Source organism: Pezoporus occidentalis, unplaced genomic scaffold (genome assembly GCF_034315485.1).
Source record: "Pezoporus occidentalis ecotype Australia unplaced genomic scaffold, CSIRO_AGI_Poc_V1 ctg32, whole genome shotgun sequence".
NCBI classification, from domain to species: Eukaryota; Metazoa; Chordata; class Aves; order Psittaciformes; family Psittacidae; genus Pezoporus; species Pezoporus occidentalis.
This window is the reverse complement of record NW_026915158.1, coordinates 457,512-475,994: the sequence shown is the minus strand read 5'-3', so window position 1 is coordinate 475,994 and position 18,483 is coordinate 457,512. Positions and strand designations below refer to the sequence as shown.

The 18,483-nt window shown below is 44.0% G+C and overlaps 1 protein-coding gene across 4 annotated transcripts in view; it reads right to left on the bottom strand.

The window, feature by feature from the left end:
- Nucleotides 1–18,483, bottom strand: part of AFF3 (ALF transcription elongation factor 3) — a 321,011-nt gene that overhangs the window by 27,128 nt on the left and 275,400 nt on the right. For all 4 annotated transcript variants that reach the window (XM_062628534.1, XM_062628535.1, XM_062628536.1 and 1 more), the window contains 3 exons: nucleotides 10,061–11,122; nucleotides 7,818–7,942; nucleotides 4,316–4,517 (listed from right to left, as the gene is read on the bottom strand). In XM_062628534.1, the coding sequence (XP_062484518.1) occupies nucleotides 4,316–4,517; nucleotides 7,818–7,942; nucleotides 10,061–11,122 (1,389 nt within the window). The remainder of the gene's footprint in view (nucleotides 1–4,315; nucleotides 4,518–7,817; nucleotides 7,943–10,060; nucleotides 11,123–18,483) is intronic.

Below are 18,483 nucleotides of genomic sequence, written 5' to 3'. Positions count from 1 at the left end.
CCAGATCAGTTCAGCAGGTTAAAGTTTTCAGATGAATAACCAGATACATAAGGATTCTATTGCAAAGGTTGTTAAAATGTTGACCATGACCAAATGGTGCATTGCTAGGGTATGCAGAAAATCTCTGAAATGCATTTGCTAAGGGTGTGGATCATAAAGCAATCACCCTTTACTTTTGATTTCCAGCATATTTGCCTGTGAAAGAATTTAAATTCTTTTCAAGATACCCAGTGAAGACTCGTATTGTTATAATTCTGAATGGGTTATAAACGTCTAAACTTACGTTTTAGAAGTTAAATGTTTAAAAACTTAAATTTAATCCATAAAAAAATATAGTATCGACTATGACATGTTAAAATGCTTTTTATCGGAATATTTTAATGTAGTTAATTTTAATCCCGTTTACCAAAAGTACAGAAGATATTCTTGAAACACATATTTTATGATAACTTGTTTTTTATCAAGTCTCCAAAATTAAGACTACAATTACTACTTCCCCTTCACTTTCAAAAAATAAATATATTTAAGTACATATACTTAAAATATACTGTGGGGCCAGTTATTCCCACAGCAAAAGTGGCTGGAAGAGACCACTTCTACAGCTCAGGTAGTTTGTTTTCCTAAAAGTTGCTTACGTGCTAACACTTAGGCTTTTGAAGCCTCTTATGTATCAATGAGCAAATACAATAAATAGATACAGAATAAAATGTATAAATGGTTTTTGTAGCAAGGACAGGATTGTGGGCCTTTCTAAGAAGCAGCAGACTGCCCTAATGGCTTGACTAGATGCTCCAGCAGTGGACATCAGTATGATGGTACCCAAATTGCTTCTTCTAGATATTTCACACACAGCAGAATAAATAGCCTCAAGGGAGAATATGACAATATTCTTCCCTTAATATTCTATTGGCAGTATGCCATAGGCTGGAGGGTAGGGTATGATTTTGAGAGAGAGACGTGAATTCACTCAATAGGGTATGATTTTGAGAGAGAGACGTGAATTCACTCAATCAGAAGAGCTAACAGGCTCTTTGCTCCAGAATCCTAATTACAGAACCCATACATAAATGGGGGCAGCATCTATCCCTTTCTCTCTGTTCTCTGAAGGCAGTGGCTACCAAGCAGTGTAGTAACATCGTCTTACCTGGAAAAGCTCTTTGGACACATTTAGCGTGAGCAAGACTCTCTGGTAAGAATCTAAACACTTGGGCTCTGATAGAGCTGAGTTGTGAGGGTGATGCTAAGCTGTTCACCAGTGTCAAGTGTAAGTAGAAGTGTCTGAGAAAGCTGGTTGTAAGATATAGTAACTTGTTTGGTGGCACACTCATGTTTAGGAGTGGCTGAGTAGAGGCCTTATACAGTAGAGGCCTTGTGAATCACACTTTTGGATGTAGAGGGCTTGCATCATGCCCAAGCAATACTCTGGAGACCTAAAGCCATTTGTTTTGGACCATTAGCTTTTACCTTTTGTTTATGTAGCCTCTGTTGTTTGCCCGCTTTACAGCCTGCCCTCTTTCTTTTCTTCCGTGCCTTACTAAACTTGAAACCAGGAAAACTGAACTTATAATACAATATTCATTATTCCTTTTTTTTTTTGCATAACATTCTGCAAAACTATCACAGACTGCAATACAAAGTGAAAAATATACAGCTATATACTGTCGTGGTTTAAACCCGGTCAGGTAATTCGTTCGCTCACTTCCCCCCCTTTCTTGCCCTCCCCCTGCTCTCGGAGGGACGGAGAGGAGAATCAAAAAGAATGCAACTCCCACGGGTTGAGATAAGAACAGTTTAGTAACTAAGGTATAACACAAATCACTACTGCTACCACCAATGATAATAATGATACAGGAAATAACAAGGGAAGAGAATACATCATCTCACCAGCAGCCGACCGATAACTCGCCCCCCCAGCCCGACCAAGCTCTGACCGATACCTCCTCCAACCCTGCAGTCTCCCAGCCTCCGGCTAACTCCCAGTTACATCCTGGGCATGACGTGCTGTGGTATGGAATACCTCTTTGGTCAGTTTGGGTCAGGTGTCCTGTCTCTGCTTCCTCCTGGCTTCCCCTCCTCCCTGGCAGAGCATGAGGCTCACAAAGTCCTTGGCCAAACCTAAACATCACTATCAGCTCTGTTCCCAAGCTGAAAGTCAAAACACTGCACTGCACCAGCTACCAAGAAGGGGAAAAATGACTGCTACTGCTGAACCCAGGACATTATCCACCCCTTATTCCATACCATTCACGTCATGCTCAGATCCCACATTTTCAATATACCATCACTCTTATCTAGGTGCACTCTTATCTTAGTGCATGGACCAGTCCCTATAAAGCTGCTGCATCCATCTGGTCCATGATGTCAGGTTCCATCTCTTGTAACAGTCAGAGCAGGAGAGACTGTGTGCAGTGTTCACACTCGTGAATAACTAGGGCAATAGTGTCCATTGCTAAGTCCACCCCTCGATCATGAGTCCATCTCTGTGTTGCATCTCTGCTCTGATGGCCTGAAGTGCCATGGGCCCACCAGGCTTAAAATAATTCACTGTCCCCTTCAGCAGTTTCTGCAGCTTGTTGCTGGGGACTCCATACAGCTGCCTTCCATCTCCGATGCTTCCAAAGCACTGGAGGGGCCCAGTGGACTAGATACTTGACCATACTGTCCCACACACCCTGCCACTCATCACTGTCCAGCCTTGGGGAAAATCTCCTGGTCCCACTATATCGTTGTCTAACCCCAGACAAGACCCAAACCTGACTCTGCTTAACTTTTGAGATCAGACAAAATGGTTGTGGGTAGCACACAGTCTGTATGTGTGCCAACATACTGATCCCCATCACAATCAGCAGGCAGGTCCCAAGGACACCCAAAGGCCATTCAAAACCTTCAGAACTCTCAGTTGATGCTGCTGTACTTGTCACTGGGGCTGGTGTAGCCGCTGTGCTTGTCACTGGGGCTGGTGTAGCTGCTGTGCTTGCCGGCTCTCCCACCGCCAGCTTCTCTTTTCCTGAGTCCAGCTCTTCCTCCTCTGCCTTGCTGGGAAATGCTGCCTGGTCTCCTGCATCCTCCCGGGGCTCGGCGGGCGGCCGCCGGGGAATGCTCTCGGCCGTCTCAGGGCGGGGCTCGGCCGCGGGGCTCGGCTCCTCCGCGGGGCTGGGCTCGGCCGCGGGGCTCGGCTCCTCCGCCGCCTTCTCCCGCTGCTCGGCAGCCGCCTCCTTCCTCTCCTCGACCGCCCCGGCCTCCTCCACCGGCAGCCGTCCCCTCGCGGCCTCCGGCCCTGCTCCCGCCGCCGCTCGGTCCCCGGGGCCGCTCTCCCGGGCCGGTTCGGCTGCCGCCGGCTCCCGGGGCCGCTCCCCCTCGGCTCCCCGCAGCCTCACGAAGATGGAGAGTAGGGTGAGGGCCAGGACGGTGAAGAGCAGCCGGACGGCCAGGTACAAGTCCACGGCCACGTCCGTCCCGCCCTGCTGCTGGAGCCTGCCCGTATTACAAGCCATTGCCATAAAGCACAGTGAGACAAGAACCTTAGCCCAGGCCCCATACTTGATAAACACTAACACAGCGAATACCGGCTCTACGTAAGTTACAACATTCTGAAGCTGTGAGATCAACAAGAACAACTCTGAGAGCCAATAAATCAGCATTGTGACGAGTGACTATTAATCCAGTCAGATCTGTCGTTATCTCAACCCTTTGTGCCCCACGTTGGGCGCCAAAAAGAACTGTCGTGGTTTAAACCCGGTCAGGTAATTCGTTCGCTCACTTCCTCCCCTTTTCTTGCCCTCCCCCTGCTCTCGGAGGGACGGAGAGGAGAATCAAAAAGAATGCAACTCCCACGGGTTGAGATAAGAACAGTTTAGTAACTAAGGTATAACACAAATCACTACTGCTACCACCAATGATAATAATGATACAGGAAATAACAAGGGAAGAGAATACATCATCTCACCAGCAGCCGACCGATAACTCGCCCCCCCAGCCCGACCAAGCTCTGACCGATACCTCCTCCAACCCTGCAGTCTCCCAGCCCTTCCGGCTAACTCCCAGTTACATCCTGGGCATGACGTGCTGTGGTATGGAATACCTCTTTGGTCAGTTTGGGTCAGGTGTCCTGTCTCTGCTTCCTCCTGGCTTCCCCTCCTCCCTGGCAGAGCATGAGGCTCACAAAGTCCTTGGCCAAACCTAAACATCACTATCAGCTCTGTTCCCAAGCTGAAAGTCAAAACACTGCACTGCACCAGCTACCAAGAAGGGGAAAAATGACTGCTACTGCTGAACCCAGGACAGCTTTATATTGAGAACAACAGCATAAACTTACATTGAAGTCTTCAGGATGTGGCTGCGACTGGATTTCACTCTTATGTTTTTTGCTGGAGGAGATGGAAGGTAATAGACTACTGCCATTAGGTCTGCTGGAGGAAGTTAAATCATCGTTGGAGTATTTGTGTTTTGATGCATCAGAGAGGGGAGAGACGGGTGACCGAAGCATTTTCTCATTTTTATTTATTGGTATTGCCAAGCTGGAAATGGAAATTACAGTAATGGAGTGTCACAAAGCTGGCTTTGAGAAAAGTAAATGTTTTATATATTACCAAAACTTTGAATTTAAAACCTCTGGCAGGATAAAGTCTATTGGTATCTGGAAACAAGCTTATAGTATTGGGACCAAGAGTTCATTTACAAATTTGTATCATGTTTCTCCTCTTTCCCTTCAAGGGGAATTGTAATTCTGGAGTTAATACAAAGTCTGTATCAGAGTACTTGGAAAAAAAAACAAACAAACCCAGAGATAAATGGCCACTTGCTCACCACTTCTTAAGGGATAGCTGGAGATGAAGATTAGGTTCTGATGTGTAAGTTCAGGTTATGGAGTCCTATTTCACCATTACAGGTGACAATTTATAAGCCATGGCAATAAAACCACATGTGAACTAAAACAGGAGATGTGTTTAAAGATGACTGGCTTGTCTTTGTGTTCAATGTCCAGCCTTCGGTAGCACTGTTTATACTAATCTAATACAGATTTTGAAGACAAGGAAAGATAGGCTGGTAGTGCAGACAAAAAGAAACATATGCAAACAGTAGACAGTGAAATGTGAGCTGCTCTGTCTTCTAAAGTAGAAAGCTGCAACACAGTATTTTCAGCTTTCATTTATTTGGGGGAAGCTTTGGATGGGAAGTCAGAAAGACTGTAAAAATATGCCAGAAATAAACTTCAGATGCACTAATCTGAAGAAAATATTTATCTGAAAATGTTAAAGCAACACACAGAAATAAAAGTTTTTCTTTAAGGAGACAGTTTGCATGAAGACTAAACTTGTGATTAAGGTCAGACAGACTATTTTAGCACAAACCCTTTCCTTGTCACATTCCCCTTTATTCAGCCTATTACATTTTATGGACAATTCTCACTTCTTTCTTTATAGTTACTGTATCAGACAATATATGCTTAATAGAATCACAAAAAAAGAATATGGTACAAACTATACTTCATTTCTGCACATAATTTCAGGGAACAGAGCTAATTAAATGTGCTCTTATCATGCATTTGTCCATTTATCTGGCAAGTCTTTAAAGCTAGCTGTGAAAAAGGCTATGAATCGTAATTCTGAACCTTTCCTGTTTCCTACAGTGTAATACCTTGAAAACATGACATGAACTGTTTGGCTTTTAATTGCCAATGCTGTTTACAAAAGCAAGAATCAGGGCGTGTAAGATGGACAACTGTGCCATTCTTCTCCCCCTAAGAAAAATAAGATCTTTAGCACTATTTTGAATGTGCAGGCTGATGCTGTCATTTCTTTTCCTTTTTTCAAACAGAAACCTACACCTTGGCTAGCCATGTTTATACATCACTGTCAAAATACAGGCCTAAAGCATCCAAGAGAAGCCATAGCTCTTTGGAAGTGTACCGAGCCTCAAAAATTTAGCCCAGAGCTTGCGAGCAGTAGCTGCAATTTCTATTTGTGCTGCAGACCTACATGGCCATCAGCATATTGTGTAGGCCCACCTAAATGTATTCTGGGCAGTCAAACTGCAGCAGGACAATTATCAGAAGCCATGCAGAGCAACCTGCAGTGGGCTGTTACCTGCTTGGACTGGGCAGACAGTGGCATCCAACGTAGGTATGAGATATTTGGGGTATCTTTGCCTGACACTGTGGTCTTTACTGTCAAACAGGACCCTGCATAGTGTGCCCCTCAGCTTGTAATTCCACAAGAAAATGCCTGAGTCTGAAGGTGGTTTTGCTCCTCTCTTTGCTACCAGCCCTCGGCTGTGCTGACAAAACTGTGTGTGGCTCTGCTGTAACCCAGACAGAAAAAAAAAAAAAGAAAAATAAAATAAGGAATTCTGTTTTCAAACAAGTTCCTTGAGTGAATTTACAGGAGTCCCTCCACCAGCTATGGTGGCATAACTGGTCCTGATATCTACACCGCTGGTTTAGCTACAGCCTCAGTAGCTCATCCTCAGCTGTGGGAATATTAGCATTTGGTATCATGTCCTACAGTAGCATAAAGCACAGAAACATCTTGGAAGCAGGGCAGATCAGGGAAGAATTAGGAGGCAAATACACATTTAAGACCTTCCTCTTTGTTTCTTTAATGTACAGTTGCTACCAGGAGTACTGAAAATAATGTCAAGTAAACCACAAATTATTGTCCCACTTCCAGGAAGCACAGAATTAACCCTGTGACATAGCAAGCTATAACAGCCATGGTATTCTCTGAAAATGAATGCGACGTAAAACATATGACACTGAGGTAATGGGAATGGCATGCCTGCATGCAATCACCCACAATAAAACAAACTGTTCTGTGTATTGTTTTCACTTTATGAAACATATGTGACATGTCAGGACAAAGAAATTGAATGCATATTTTTAAATAAGCACTATATATATCTTAGTGTTCTCCATGATTTCTTCCAGAATTAATGACAAGACTTGCTCAAACCCATCAGTGAGGTGTACAATAGAAAAGCCTACTACAGTAAATACAAATATTTAAGTTTAGCAGTTTCACCCCAAGAGATACCATGATACTACCAGAAAATTATTATTTTTTTTTTTAATACTGATGACTAGCATGTACTAGGCAGCATGCAGCTGAACTTTGAAAAGGTGCATGTCTAAGTCTGACTGCTGGAAGCCTCCAGAGTAACACGGTACGTGTATATCTGACATTGATAGGAATCTGCGTGCATAAACCATGCCACCAGATGCTAAATATTCATTATTTGTTTCATGCTTTGCATTCTTTAAAAATCTCATTGTTTTTAAAGTCTGAGTTCCTTGTCCTAAAATACTTATTAATTATACTGAATAGATTACTTGTAATCTCAAAAATATTGTATCTCAAATATATTCTGGAATTGAATATTGCAATCATTGTTATGAACATTTTTCTCAATCTTCTCCATAGAGTTTATAGATAATTGTGTTTATACAGCCAAACTTTAAGTTTGAAGCTCACAATGCTGTAAGGAAAGAAAAGGCTATAGATGGTATGTGAATTGGTACCTACAACACAGTGTTTGTGAGTACATCTAGGACAGTTACACTGCTATAGCTATAATTACTCATTCAGTGAACCTCACACTTGAACTCACAACTTCTCTGTGCAACAGGACAAAATTCAAGTATATAAATGTGTCAGGAGCTGCTAACTTGTTCATTAAACCAGAAGAAATGAGAATGTAGTGGGTAATTTTTCAACATAAAATGTGATAATTAAAAAATAAATCCTATTAAAAAATAACACACAGCATTAAACTGCAACTAGTTGTATGACTTAGTGGTAAATAAGAAGGAAAATGCTTACCTATTTTCGTTCATATTGCAGTGATTTGCTGTTGCGATGCTGTGGGCAGAGGCAGCTAATCGTGAAGAACTCTCTCGCTCTAAGTGAGCCTTCTTGATGTCTCTGCACTCTTCCTCATTCTCACACTGAATGAAGAGAAAAATAATAATCTTGTAGGTTTTGGATTTCCTAAAGATCCAAAAGTATTTCAATAAGTCAGGGGCTGGTATATTCTGGTATATTGGTATGAATGATGACACTTTCTTTGATCATGTAACTAACATGGTTCAGAGATGATTGGTCCATGTCTTAAAAAAATCAAATCTGAAGAGGTAGTGTGTGAATAAAGGAGTAGAATACAAAACCTGAATTGTTTCCACCACTTCCCCACTTGCACCTTGGGATTCCTTATATTTCCCTCTCTGCCCATCTCCTGTACATTCTTCTCTTGCCTCAAACTTACACCTCTTTTGTCTCTGTTCCTTGGTTATCAGTGACTACGCTTATACTAGCAAATGCAACAGGTCTGCAACTGGTCTTGAGGCCAACTGACATGGCAGAGCTGGCACCCATGCATTCATCTTGCTCCTCCTTTAAGCGAGGGTATGCCATGTTCAGATTGCCTTTTGGGAAGGCACCTTAGCCTGGTCCTGAGCAAAGTTCTGTTACTGTCTGGAAGAACAGAAAGTAACCCAGCACAAAACCATGTTAGCAAGCATGTTAACAGTTACACAAAGCTGGTGACTGTGTGCCACTGCCTGGGACTGCATCCTGTCACTATCTGGCCTACTGGTATGAACATAGCCAATGTTTCCTGACACTATTTAATTTCATGTTATGTCCTTAAAAATTCCATCATAAGCTCCCAAAGGCTCTGCTTTCTCAATCTCCTGCAGAGTCCACATCCTGTTCCACTTCTAACACTTCCCCCATTTGCAGTGGTGCCTGGGTTTTACTTGTGATTTGTAGATTCTGCTGCATGTACTGCATTGCTGCATGGCAACAACATTTTCCGTGTTATCCACTGCCACTGTGGCTGTGCTATGGGATTAACATTGTGGCTTACACTCCACAGGAGTGAAGATCTTTTACCTCAGAGCTTAACTATCCTCCTCTGTCTCCAATTTACCCTTCTTCTTGAGATCATGACAGAGGTGGAAATGATAAGGACCTCTTTTTAATTTTGCAGCTATGCCTGATAATCTGTTCTTACTAGTCTTATTCATGAAGAGTTTTGGAAAGAAGGATCACATAGTTGTGCATAGCAGCTGTCCCATGGAGGATCACCAGCTCATGGTACTCCAGGAATGTTTTGTACTATATCACTTAAACCACCACCAAAAGCAGCGCTTTAAGACAGAAGAGTAAAAGTTAATATGTGCCACAGGTAGTCAGATTAAGCATTTCTAGAGTGACTGCTTTTATTTTGCTCTTCTATTGTGTCCTCCCATGTCCTTCTGGGTGTCCAGCCTGGCACTATCACATTGGCATCTCTTATGGCCTAAACCAGAAATATTTTGCCTTTGCCACTCCTTCTTGACCCGTTTCCCATCATTTTGTACTATGCAATTACTTCCATGCTACTTCTGAAAGAAAAGGCAAACACATCTCAAAGCTTATCAGAGCTCTCTGTTATGGCTCTACAGGTGGCCAGAAGAGGGTTGCCACTTTTCAGATACTAAAAAAAGAACTCAAAAGTGAGAAAAAAAAGATAAAAAACCCCTCTTTTAAATAAACTGTCCTAAAAAGTATACAGATCAATTTGCACATGTATGGTAGCTCAGAGGGTGACAGTAAAAACTGCCCAGAAATTGGGCAGCTGGTGATTCCAGTTGAGGGACTTTTGCAGTCAGATCAGTACAAACGGACATGAAAGTCTCCTCAGTGGACAGCTGCAGCCATGGGGTGGAAGGGGCTTTTCACCACTCCTAATACCCAGTTTTGGAGAGAAGCCTCAGGAGAGAAAACTACACTAGTAAAGATGCAGTGCAACCACGAAGGTGTGGAAAGCCATATGCCAGCAGCAAACACCATCTCCAAGGGGCTGTGATACCTGGTGGCCAGGAGTTTTATCACCTCCTGGGATGGCATCTCCAGAGCAGCTTGGCCAGTTCCTATGCAGTGAGAGGGGACAAATCCCAGCTCTGAACTGCCAGCCTGGAGACAACACCACCATTGAGCACTGCATGTGGGCGCAGACAATGCTTGCCTCTGATATGCCGGAGGCTCCCCCACCCACCCTTATAGGTCCCCTTGAAGCTCACCTTGCGTTTCCTTCTAGATTTCGGTAAACCCTTCTCTGCGGGGGGGTCAGCACTACTACCCTGCGGGAGGCTGGCCGCCTGGTTTGCTCCAGCGCTCATGGCCAGTGGCTCTTCAGGCAAACGCTCTGGAATCCTGGACAAAAGAGCCAAGTCAATGTTGACCCACAGTGACTTTACCTCATCACTGTCTTTCAGAGGAGACAGGAGCTCATTCCTACCGAAAGGAACCAGGGTGTAAAACTGGTCCTCCAGCTCCTTTGCTATTTCACTACTAGTCCTGGCATTAATGGAGCCAAAGGCACTGCAGCCACCATGGGGTTTGCTGGCGGCGCTGGTCCCCGCGTCCTTGGTGCGCGGCTCGGACCCGGCTGCCACGGGCACCTTGGGCAGCGGGCGCTCCTCCCGCTCCGACTCGGAGCCCGAGTCAGAGGAGGATGATGAGGATGAAGACTCGGTCTCGATGAACTCCTTGGACTTGGGCGCCGTTTTGCTTGGCCCCCGCGCCCGGCGCTTCTCGCTGGTTGCAGCCGGGCGGGGCTCCCGGCGGTGCCCCGCTCTGCAGCCACTGTTGTTGGTGCTGCTGGTGCCAGGCCGGGCCCTCGGTGCCTCGCTAGCAGTGCTCTCCACAAAGCTGTGGCTCCCGGGGGGCTCCTCCGCGCTGGGGCAGTGGGGGCCGTCGCCGGCAGAGGTCCTCTCGGCCCGCCGCGGTGCCTTCTTCCCCGCCGCCCGCCTTGCAGGCCCACCGTCGGCCGCAGGGGGTGACTTTTGCCGGCTGCCCTTGCTGCCCGGTGCTTTGTTGGCGGTCCTGGGCCGCAGTCCGTCCCCGGTGGTGGCGGCGGCGGCGGCGGTGGTGGTGGTGGCACGGACCTCCCCGCTGCGGTGCTCGGCTGGGCCGGTGGCTGGGGTCTTCTCGCTTTCCTGCTGTTCTGCCTTCACACGATTGTAGTAAGGATGGGCCTCCAGCGCTGGGCCGTCATGGTGGGTCAGGATGGGTGCTTTGTGTGGGGTGACTTTATTCAGCCACTTGTCCAGCTGCCACTTGTTGGATGAGGGTGGCTCGGGCTGAAAGGGAAACAGATGGCAATGAGCTCAGTGCTGAGACCCTACTGCCCTCGTCCCGGGGCTCCCTCAGGGACACCAAAACACTGGGTCTCCTCTGATCAAAGAGTCATCCCCAAGACACAGCAACCCCCAGGCACGGGCCCTGGAGTGGGACACGTGGGGCATGCCGTGCAAGAAGGAGTATTTTTGGTTTCAGAATGAGGTTGGGAAGGAGGACAGCTTCTGTGATTCATCATTTCTAAGGATGATTCATGCAGTGCTACTGGCATCAGCTTTGCTGGGAAATGCTCCCAAGTTTCCAAATAGAAGAAGATGTAATGGCAAAAGGAAGGGAGGAAAACAAGGCAGGGGTACAGCTAATGCTAAGGGAGGATAGCTAGTAGGACAGCTACAGATTTGTATTTTGTGTCCTGGGCCATAGCAATAAATAAATGAAGTACTTAAAAAGCACACAAAAAGGCATGTAGTGGGGATTTGAAGGGCTAACCAGATGATTCATGTCATCTGGCTGGTATTGATGTTATAATCTTGTGAGATCCCACAAACATTTGTTGTGTGGTGGTACTGTCAAGTACTCATTTTGTGAGTACTGTGTGGCTGCTGACTTTTCTCTGTTCCTGTCACAACACGATGAAATTATAAGAGAGCATCTAAAACATAATGGTGTTTGGACAGCGAATAAGTGGGATAATCATCATTTCAAAGGTAACCACAGCTCAGACAATGTTATTTCAGAACAACGTGCAAGTGTTTTCTAGTGCTTCTTGCAATCAGTAATTTGAATGTAATAAAATGAATGTGAAAGGCAAATAAACCCAAAAGAAACAAATGATGGAGTAGATGGCCAGCCATAACCTAGCCTCACAGAAGCCAATGTGAGAAGTCTCCTAATTTCCTTACCTGGAACCAAAATCCGATCCACTAGGTTACTGCATATGAATAATCAAAAAAGTGTGTCATGAGTCTAACATGGAAACCATCAATACTTGGGAAGAAAGTTTGCTCAAGAGAGAATATCCGCAGACTAACTTGAAAGAGTCTTTTACATCCTATTTAAAGTAGGTGCCTGGGGGCAACACAGGTTTCCTGAACAGCCAAGGGTGTCTCCAGAATCACCTACTGAGGGTTGTATTCACTCTACATGGAGCAAAGGCTCCTAAAATAAGCAAAACAGTTAGACATTGGAATTCACATGATACAAATATTTCTTCTTGCAAAAGCGTCTAATTCACTTATTACTGAGCAAGCCAATACCTATGGGAAGTTTGCTGGATTGCCTTATGTTTGTTTTTTCTTCAGCATACTCCCTAATATCTTACATGAGGAATTTCTTCCCTGAGCTGTAAATCATGAAAATGGATGGGTAGTATTTCTTTTGGATGAAGATATATTTTTACAACTCTTAACTCTTTATCTAAAATAAACAGCATTTTTTTGATTGCTGCTGAAAATACAGATAGATTTGTTTGGTGCCATTCATTGTACACATACTGAATTTTATAGATATATAGTTAAAAGTTCACTATACATGGAAGTCTTTCCATTGTTCAGGTGTATTTAATGAAAGGACATACATCAGAAGCATGTGGGGAAAAATATACCACTGTCCATAAGTATAGGTCAAAGTGAATATAGCTAAAAAAACTTCCAGCTTTCCTGTTAAATCCCATTCTGTCTCTCGATGTACCTTGTAATTCTGGAAAACAGTAGTTCACAGAATATGGATTTCAAGGGATTACAGTAAACCAGCAGAAACAGTGATTAAGTGCTACAGTGTCATAACTTGGCAATGTGGTACTTTCCTAGAATGATATGTCTGCTATTTAGGCAGAGTAACTACAGTCTCACCAACCTATAAGCCAGCTGTGAAGTCTAATAAAAAAGATCAACAATGTTGCCAGATTTACTAATTTTGTCAGGAGTTTCAGGACACTCATTATTTTTTCTTAAAGCTTTGGCTCTCAGAATCATGGGCTTAGAAGCATTTCTGGGATTTATTTAAATAAAAAAATCAAATCCTTATGAATAAAGGCTTCTGAATAAAACCTTGGGACATGTGTCCTTAAAAAAAAAAACAACCCTTTAAGATTCATCTGCTAAAAAGTACAAAGCCTGCAGGCCATCAGGTAAATGAAAAGAACCTAAATTTTTAAAAAATCAGATTTTAAAACATTTTTTTAAATATTTTTGGGCCCTGGTTCAGTTTTGTCAGTGTGCATGAGTGATGCCAATTCACTTTTGGAAGTAATATATGCAATTGATTGCTCTAACTGAAAAGTACTGTGCTTAGAAATCACTTAAAAAATAAGGCACCTTGAAAGAGAACAAACCAGGACAGCCAAGAATGAAGAGCAGGCCTGATAAAAAAAGGGATTGGGAAAATTCACTTGAAAGTTTTCACCAGTCCACTTTACATGACTAACTGCAATTATCTGTGGGAGAAAAAGAAAACCCCTAATTCTGCTGTCCACATCACCCCCCCCACCACCACCAGCATGTCACATACCATTCTATGGAAGACAAGTTAGTTTGCTCAGTGGGAAGATTTCAGCTGTATGTAAGGATGGAAATACATATAAATATATATATAAAGAATGGTCAGATAACAGAATGGTCTCTGTTGCTTGTTTTTTGTGTCATGGAAATATGCTGCCCTCAAGGCCTTGTAGAGAACCAGGCAGTTTTGAATTGAGGTAAAGCTGGTGGTGCCCAGATGGGCAGCAGTAGTAGGAATAACAGTCTGTGATAAAGCTGACTTGCAATGAAATGTGGATTTGGCATGAAAACCCAAATCAAGAAACTTTACAAGACAAAGATAGTTTCAGGGATCAATGCACCACAGACGTACACATGTGCCAGGCTTCATCGAGAAACAGAAGGATGTGATACACTTCCTTAAAAATTGTGGGTGGATTCATCTGTACAACATAGACACCTATATCTCAGCTAGTCAACGAGTTCCTTCTCCAGTCAGTGGACTAGTCTTCTAGGGTGCGAAAAAATCCTTCTCAAAATAGACATCTGAAATAGGCCAGATGAGCTGGGCCCTAAAAACGTCTATTCCTCTCCACCAAGTGTAAAGGGGAGGCTGAAGTGATAAGCAGATGTAGGTATCTACACTGAAAGTGTCAAAATTTAGGTGGGATGACTCCCACACAGTACATCTATATATCTAAGATATCTTCAAGGCTACAAGTGCAACCAGAAGCATGAGTGGCATGCATCCAAAAGAAACCTTTGTCAAAATATTATCCAGAAACACTGTCTGGGATAAAGGGCTGTTAAGCAATATAAGAGTTAATGGGGTTGCTTGCTATTACAAAGAGGGACCTAAGGTGTAGCAAATACCACTGCAAACTTAAAGCATGACACCACTTTCATTGGCGAATTAGGCAGCCTGTAGTATGTGCATGTATTTAGCCTGCTGTGGGGTGGGACTGAGCTATCTACTGTCCCTGCAGTATACTCCGCCTATTGTAAATCCACATACTAATTCACCCTTACGATAACTTGCTTGTGCTGCCCTGATAGCAAAGATTTCCTTTACGGCAATCCCCATACAAATGTGGTACCTTTTCATTGTATTTAAGGCATAGATTATAATGAAGAAGATAATGATGATGATTATTATTACTACTACTACTTTATTGCTACTATTAGCACTGTTGCTAGTGCTTTATCAAATTAGAACTGGGGATTCCCGTGTGCTAAGCACAGCACATATATATTGTAAGAGGTGATCCCTGCCACAGAGAGTTTTCTGGAGGGAAGGGAGAGTTTAGTGTGTAGTCATTGTCAAAAGTAGTCCACAGGACAGCTAAAGACCATGAATCCTATTTGCAAAGGTAAAGATAGTATCCACACTTGGTCTAGTGGTAAAATCCTCTTTTCTTCTGAGGGTACCGGTCAAGAAATTTTTCGTGGTTTAAACCCAGATGGTAACTCAGAACCACGCAGCCACTCACTCACTTCCCCCTTCTTCCCTCCCTCCCATTGCTCCCAAAGGGGTGGGAAAGAGAATTGAAAGAATGTAACTCCCACGGGTTGAGATAAGAACAGTCCAGTAACTAAGGTATAACACAAACCACTGCTGCTGCCACCAATAATAATAATGATATGGGGAATAACAAGGGGAGAAAATATAAAATTGAAAGGGGAAAAGAAAAAAGAAAACAATAAACACAAGTGATGCACAATACAACTGCTCACCACCTGCCAACCGATACCCAGCCTGACCTGAGCAGCGATCTAGCCCTTCCAGGTAACTGCCCCCAGTTTATATACTGGTCATGACGTGCTGTGGTATGGAATACCCCTTTGGCTAGTTTGGGTCAGGTGTCCTCTCTCTCCTTCCTCCCAGTTTCTTGTGCCCCTCCTCACTGGCAGAGCATGAGACTGAAAAGTCCTTGACGGGGGCAAGCAGTACTTAGCAACAACTAAAAACATCAGGTGTGTTATCAGCACTGTTCTCAGACTAAAGGCAAAAACACAGCACTGCACCAGCCACTAAGAAGGAAAAAAATGACTGTTACAGCTGAACACAGGACAAAATTGAATCATAGCTATACTTAAGATGGGAAGCAAAAACTTTTTGGAAAACAAGACAAATAGATATAGAAAATATACCTCTCCTACCCTTCAGCTGTAAAATACAACTCTTCTTTCCCTGCCTTCCTACTGAAACCTATCAGAGAGGAACAGCCAGTGAGGTGGCAGAAGCATGCTCAACAGTTAGCTAGTCTGCTATACACATTCTTTCTATTTTCCAAGCTAAGGAGAAGTGAGCCAGTGCCACAGAGCACCTGAGAAAATGGCAGGAACTCACATGAAATGGCTCCTTAGCCATTGGTACTGATGTCCAGGCACTTGAAGAACTTGATGCACAGTGGTCAGGAGGTGGCTCTCTGCTAATGGCAGAGGAGGATGGGGAAGAACATAACCATACAAAACACTTCAGCTTAGACCTGGTCAGTCACAACATAGAATCACAGAATCATAGAATGGTTAGAGCTGGAAAGGACCTTTAGATCATCTAGTTCCAACCCCCCTGCCATGGGCAGGGACACCTCACACTAAACCATATCACCCAAGGCTCCATCCAACCTGGTCTTGAGCACTGCCAGGGACAGAGCATTCACAACCTCCCTGGGCAACCCATTCCAGTGCCTCACCACCCTTACAGGAAAGAATTTCCTCCTTATATCCAATCTAAACTTTCCCTGTTTAAGTTTTAACGCGTTACCCCTTGTCCTGTCACTACAGTCTCTAATGAAGAGTCCCTCCCCAGCATCCCTATAGGCCCCCTTCAGATACTGGAAGGCTGCTATGAGGTCTCCACGCAGCCTTCTCTTCTCCAGGCTGAACAGCCCCAACTTTCTCAGCCTGTCTTCATACGGGAGGTGCTCCAGTCCCCTGATCATCCTCGTGGCCCTTCTCTGCACTTGTTCCAGCAGTTCCATGTCCTTTTAATGCTGAGGACACCAGAACTGCACACAGGTGAGGTCTCACAAGAGCAGAGTAGAGGGTCAGGATCCCCTCCTTCGACCTGCTGGTCACACTCCTTTTGATGCAGCCCAGGATACGGTTGGCTTTCTGGGCTGCAAGCACACACTGCCGGCTCATGTTCATTTTGTCATCGACCAGCACCCCCAAGTCCTTCTCTGCAGGGCTGCTCTGAATCTCTTCTCTGCCCAACCTGTAGCTGTGCCTGGGATTGCTTCGACCCAGGTGTAGGACCTTGCACTTGGCATGGTTAAACTTATCCTGTGATGATGGAATAAGCATGGACAAAAAGCATATGTGAATTCAGAAGCTATAGAAGACACTGCATCTGATGTGTGGGGCTGGTGGGGCCCAAGACAGGACACCTCTCTCTTCTAACCTTGTTACTGTTGACTAGCCACTGATGCTTTGTCCCATGCGATAGAATCTCTGCTTTCTTCCTGCCCATTCTCCCCTCTAGTCCACCCTACATAGTGGGAATTCCAAGTAACCTAACCAGATTCCGCCTTACAAAAGGTCTGCTGGATAATTCAATGGAACAAAGAACAAACAAACCAAACTCTTATCTTTTGAAATGTAGCCCCTTCTATGGACTTGACACCTAAGGCTTTTTTCTACCATCCAAAATAATTGCAAGGACAAGTTGTCATTGTTTTCCAGAGTCTTCATTTATGATGTTAATTACGATCATGCAAAGAATTCATGACTTCAGCAAAAAAACAGGAGATAGAAACCTCAGTCCCTTGTTCATAATTTCAGGCTTGGCAGTCCACAAACCTGTAACTACTCACATTAATGTCTCAGGCACCTTAATTTGTCCACATCACTGAAACCAGTCTGAATGTTGTCTCCTGCTCTAGCTCTGCCATTATTCTTAGTTTACTGCAGACATAAAGTGTAGACAGCTGAGCTAGACACCACAGGCTCTAAATAGTCAATGGAAAGAAACAGACACTTTTAGGGTGCAATTCATCTAATCTGTTTTATATGTATGCTTTACAATGAGCTGCTTTTACACTCTAGGCAAGTGCATTTAGACACCTGATAACAACTCCAAGATCTCAAAATCAGGTGAAGAAAAAATTAGAGAAGAAATGAAGCAGAAGAAATTGAATTTCTATATATCCTGAAATGCAGAAGACACAGTGTCCTAGAAATAAAAACCTTTGAGGATACGCATATGATATTTCAGATTATGGAAAAAAAGTAATAAGAATCAGGTCCTCATAATGGTCTGCAGATTTCCAGATTAAGTTTCTCCCTACCTGGAAATATGGATTTCCTGCCCGGCACTGTACTGGAGTACTGAAGTTCTTCATACCCAAATTCATCGGTTTATGCTAAAGCAAAAGCAAAGATGTGTTTGCTTTTTCTGTCGTATCCAATAAATGAATTTAATTTTAAAACTAGGACTGAAATTGACTCCACTACTTAAAGTTAGGTGGAGAGAGCCTTCCTTTAAAGAGCTTCCAAGGACCTGTTTCTGTCCATTTACTGGGTAAGAGCATGGCATGTACTTTAGAAAGACGACTTTACTGGGTGCATAGATGCAAGTTAAAACATTAATGCAAAGCAGACAGGACTTCCATCACATCAGCACATTTTGAACTGGTGCCATCAGTCATATGATGGACCTGGGAAAGCACTGGCCGTTGGGGAAAGCACAGGTATCCTACTTTCCTGGAACACCCTGACCCTACCCACATATGGCCTCTTCCGTATCCCATCAAGGCATGACCTATGAAAACCACTGCAGCCATCACATTTTTTGAGCCATTTACATTTTTGTATAAGCAAGTTTCATGCAGCATATCCTAGAAGGCAAACCACACAAACATAATGCAAAGAGACAAGCAGTC